At 43.0% G+C, this 5,000-nt stretch overlaps 1 protein-coding gene across 1 annotated transcript in view; it reads right to left on the bottom strand.

Annotated features, from left to right (window-relative positions):
* The window catches only part of myot (myotilin), a 32,249-nt gene that overhangs the window by 19,821 nt on the left and 7,428 nt on the right, over nucleotides 1-5,000 (bottom strand). The window contains exons 3-8 of the mRNA XM_056600035.1: nucleotides 4,285-4,453; nucleotides 3,804-3,866; nucleotides 3,052-3,193; nucleotides 2,196-2,219; nucleotides 1,795-1,914; nucleotides 201-315 (exon numbers count right to left, since the gene is read on the bottom strand). Of these exons, the coding sequence (XP_056456010.1) occupies nucleotides 201-315; nucleotides 1,795-1,914; nucleotides 2,196-2,219; nucleotides 3,052-3,193; nucleotides 3,804-3,866; nucleotides 4,285-4,453 (633 nt within the window). The remainder of the gene's footprint in view (nucleotides 1-200; nucleotides 316-1,794; nucleotides 1,915-2,195; nucleotides 2,220-3,051; nucleotides 3,194-3,803; nucleotides 3,867-4,284; nucleotides 4,454-5,000) is intronic.

Below are 5,000 nucleotides of genomic sequence, written 5' to 3'. Positions count from 1 at the left end.
GTGTGTGTGTGTGTGTGTGTGTGTGTTAGCATGTCTATGTGTCAGTGTGTGTGTGTGTGTGTGTGTGTGTGTGTGTGTGTGTGTGTGTGTGTGTGTGTGTGTGTTTGTGTGTGCATGTCTATGTGTGCGTGTCTGTGTGTCTGTGTGCATGTGTGTGTGTGTGTGTGTGTGCGTGTGTGTGCGTGCAAGGCTGTACTCACTCTACTAAATTGAGGATGGAGCCTTCCTCTGGCCAATCAGAAGGAGGAGGAGGGAGGAAGGCCGCCTCCTTCTCTTGTCCCAGAGCAAACTCACTCTCCAGCTGCTCCTCCACATCTGCCCAAACGCAAGCATGTGTGAGCGAAGACAACCAGCCCGTATGGATCCCACACAATTAACACCCAGCAGCAGTCAGAACACACTGGAGGGTGTCGTCGTTGGCCTCCATTAGTTTCCACTAGAGGTCCTAATTATTATAATTTTACTTTGCCTTTATTTTATTTTACATGTCTATTTTATTTAATTATTTCTACAATGCATTTTTTTTAAACTTGGCCTTTGTTTTCTTTTACTTATCTATTGTTCTTCTTTCTATTCCTTCTATTATTTTATTTTATTGTATGTTGTTGTTTCAATGTGACACACTTTAAGTCTGCCTCGTTTATAAAAAGTGCTATATGCATAAAGTTGTTTTAATCCATGCTATTATATGTATTGCCTCTTATTGGCTGATAGGGTTACCTGCTCACCTGCTGATTGAGCGTTGATTGGACACACCTGTCCTCTGCTAATTCTACCTTATTTTCTTAAGAAGTTTGTGATTTATGGAAGAGCCCAGCGTTTAACAATGCTTGCCACATGCAGTGATGGAGCACATTGTCAGTTTACAGTATATTGCTGTGTTGTTATATTGATTGAATTAACACAAAGGAAATATTCAGCTCCAAGGACACCCTCTGGACAATGTGTTAAGGGTTCAAGTGTTAAGGCCCTGAGGGGTTATTTATACACTGGAAACAATTAGAAAACACTTTGGAAAGACAGATACAAAGCCATACAAACAGAGGACTGAATAGAGACTGTGTAGACAGACAGAAAGACGGACAGACAAACAGATAGATTGATAGACTGAGGTAGACAGATTGACAGACAGATATAGCAGATAGTGTCAGACAGCCAGACTGATCAGCATAGATAGTGTATAAAGATAGATATATTTGATAACATAACTATTATTTAGCTGATACTTTTGCCCAGAGCAACTACAACAAATTCAAATTCAACAAAAACAAATATAACCCAAAAAGTGCAATAATCATTTGATTACATATCATTCAATAACATTCATAAAATAGGCAAAGAAACTGCTTCCTATTTTCTTCATGGCCAATATGCAAGTATATAGTGTACATAGATGGATGGATAAGTTTAATACTGTCCAAAGATAGACACATACTGTAGATAGAGCAACAGACACTGTAGACAGACGGACAGATATTTTTGAGGGATAGACAGATATAGGAATATACTGTAGACACATAGGCAGATATAGGAATATAGGAAGATGCTGTAGATAGATAGAAAGATATAGACTACAGATACTGTAGACAGAGAGACAGACATAGACAGACACACGGATAATGTAAACCGATAAACAGATATAGACAGACATACATAGACTGTAGACAGAAAGACAAACATATATTGTAGAGAGATAGACAGACACTGTAGACAGGCAGACAGAGAGATATAGACAGATATACAGTTAATATAGACAGACACACAAGATGCTGTAGATAGGCAGACGCTCCTTACCATTGTAGACCTCAAGCAGAGCAGAACAGGCCACGCTGCCAAAGGGGTTGACAGCCATGCACTTGAACAGGCCAGAGTCTTCTGGGAAGGCTTCTGTGATCACCAGAGTGCACAGCTCCTCTACAGCCCAGGGCAGGTAACAGGGGTGTGAGTCGACTAAGGCTCTGGGTGGTTCTCTTCTACCAAACTCAAGTCGTGCTAATGGGCCTTTGAGCATTGCTTCATTTGAATGTGTGCTTTTTATAGACAGAAGATACAGTCCGCTACTGAGGCCTTTGTTTTTATATGCAAAGAGTATGTCAACATAATGTACATGATTTACAGTATTTTATGATCTCCGAGGAGCATTGACATGAATAATATGAATAGACATTGAACCAGTAATAAACGTCTGTATTTACCTGGCACTTGTGCAGAGCTGGCCTCTGGAAAAACAAAATGAGAGCAAAAATGTATTCGCCATTGAAAACAAATGTCTTGATTTGTAATAGTTTTCAGTGGTGCTACTGTTTATGTGTGCACACGCACGCACACACTCCATCATATGCAGATGGACCCAGTATGAAAGATCCATCTGCATGCAAGCAGACACAAGCAGGCACTCAGGTACACACACAGACACACACACAGACACACACAAATACAAACACACACACACACACACATGAGAATGCATTGCTGCATTCTCATTCACTTTCCTCTCACACATTGTAGCTAAAACTGGACTGTTGACATATCAACTGCACTAGCACTATTGCACTTTTTGGTTATTGTTATTATTATTTATTATTAATATATTTATAAACCATAGCGTATGGGAGATCTATCTTTATACTGGGTAATGTATGCTATCAGGTACTTGTATGCCAGTGGTGGTGGTGATGCTCTAAACATAATTTCGTTGTTAACTCTCTTGAACAAGGACAATAAACAAATCTAATCTAATCTAAAAAACACACACACACACTCGCTCGCTCGCACGCACGCACGCACGCACGCACGCACGCACGCACGCACGCACGCACGCACGCACGCACGCACGCACGCACGCAAGTACACACGCACACACACACACTCACACACACACTCACACACACTCACACACACACACACACACGCACACACACACACACACACACGCACACACACACTCACACACTCACACACACACTCACACACCAACACACACACACGCACACCCACACACACACACACACACACACACACACACACACACACACACACACGTTTACTGACTCTTCCTCAGTATCCTGAAGTCGTCTGAGTCCTGGATGTGCTGGTCCTCCCTGGACCACATGACCTGCAGGGGGGGGGTGCCCCGCAGACGGCACTCCAGGACCACCAGCTGGCCCTTCAGGGCACACACGTCGTGGAGGCACTGCGGACCCCCCAGGGAGAGAAGAGGACGGACTGCTAAGCTCGTCAGGTACAACCACACTACTGCATACCACTTCAAATGGCACACACAGCCGCTTTGAGGTTGGACTTTTTTAATAACTTTAATAACAGTTTTACTCATATTTCACCTTTTGTAGCCTTATATCGTATGTTATATTTAAATACCACCCTGGTAGTTTAGTGATATTCTTGTTAAACTTGATAGTGCTACTGTTATTTTTAATTTGTGTAAGTTATTAAGTGTTTTGGCAATGTAAAGGTTTATTTTCCATGCCAACAAAGCACTATTGAATTTAATTGAGAGGGAGAAAGAGAGTAAGACAGAGCAAGAGAGAGAGAGTGCAGAGAGAGAGAGAGAATGGAAATGGAAGACGGCCAATAGAAAGAAAATCAATAGAGCAGAATATGAAATAAGGGATACAAAGATTAGAAAGGGGTAAGAAATATAAAAAAAAGGGAAAACAGACACGATAGACATGGAAGAGAGAGAGTGGGGAAGATACACGATCAGACAGATTCATGTGTTCATCCTTACTCTCGACACATTGTGTTGTGTAACTGTGTTAGTACACAAAGAACATGAATTTTACCTTCACAAAGGTTGGAGCCACCCCATTGGCTGAGTACAGCTGGCTGGGCAGTGGACTCTGAGTCTGGGGATAAACATCAACCACGATCATCATCATGTAACAACACCAAGCTCTCATATGTTATCCACTGTTCTGTTATGTGTTCATATTTAAAGTCCCATATCGAGGTAGAGTGAACTTATTGTGTAAACAGAAAAAGACATGCATCATTGTATGTGTGCGCACATGTATTTGATCTAAAGAAAGTGCATACATTTGAATATGAACATTTGTGTGTCCACGTGTGGGTAAGCCATGTCCACATCTGCATTTGTCCATTTGCTTCATCTTGCGCTATACTATATATATATATATTTGAACATAACTTTTTATATTTTTGAACATATCTTTATCCATTATTCCTACCTATTTAGTGCTTATATATATACTATGTGTGATATTGATGCAAGGTGTATTAAACATCCACTGTCTCCATGACTACCGTCAGCGGGCTGACGGGCAGCGTCTGCAGGAGGTTGGAGTGTCCCTGGTTAAGGAGGCCGGAGGAGGAGGAGGAGCAGTTGGAGGAGGAGGAGCAGAGCTCCCGGGAGGAGGACGACGACGAGATGGTCAGGGACATGCTGCTGGTCTTCTTCTGTACGCTCTGGATGCTGCTCAGACAGACAGACAGACAGACAGACAGACAGACAGACAGACAGACAGACAGACAGACAGACAGACAGACAGACAGACAGACAGACAGGTGCACGCATGCACGCATGCACGCACGCACGCACGCACGCACGCACGCACGCACGCACGCACGCACGCACGCACGCACGCACGCACGCACGCACGCACGCAAACACACACACACACACACACACACACACACACACACACACACACACACACACACACACACACACACACACACACACACACACACACACACACACACACACACACACACACACAAGCAAGTATGCGCATTGATCAGTTCATACCCATATGGAAGGACTAAATGTGGTCATCAACAAAAGGATTCATCAATGTATGTTGAGGCCCTTGGCTTCATGCGGTTGTATGAATGGCTTTATGTATTGAGTATCAGAGATATGGCCGAATTTAGGGATTCGGTCCATTTGGAACGCATGTGTGTGTGTGTGTGTGTGTGTGTGTGTGTGTGTGTGTGTGTGTGTGTGTGTGTGTGTGTGT

Source organism: Gadus chalcogrammus, chromosome 10 (genome assembly GCF_026213295.1).
Source record: "Gadus chalcogrammus isolate NIFS_2021 chromosome 10, NIFS_Gcha_1.0, whole genome shotgun sequence".
Classification (NCBI taxonomy): Eukaryota; Metazoa; Chordata; class Actinopteri; order Gadiformes; family Gadidae; genus Gadus; species Gadus chalcogrammus.
The sequence above is the reverse complement of the archived record's forward strand: the minus strand, read 5'-3'. Positions and strand labels throughout refer to the sequence as shown.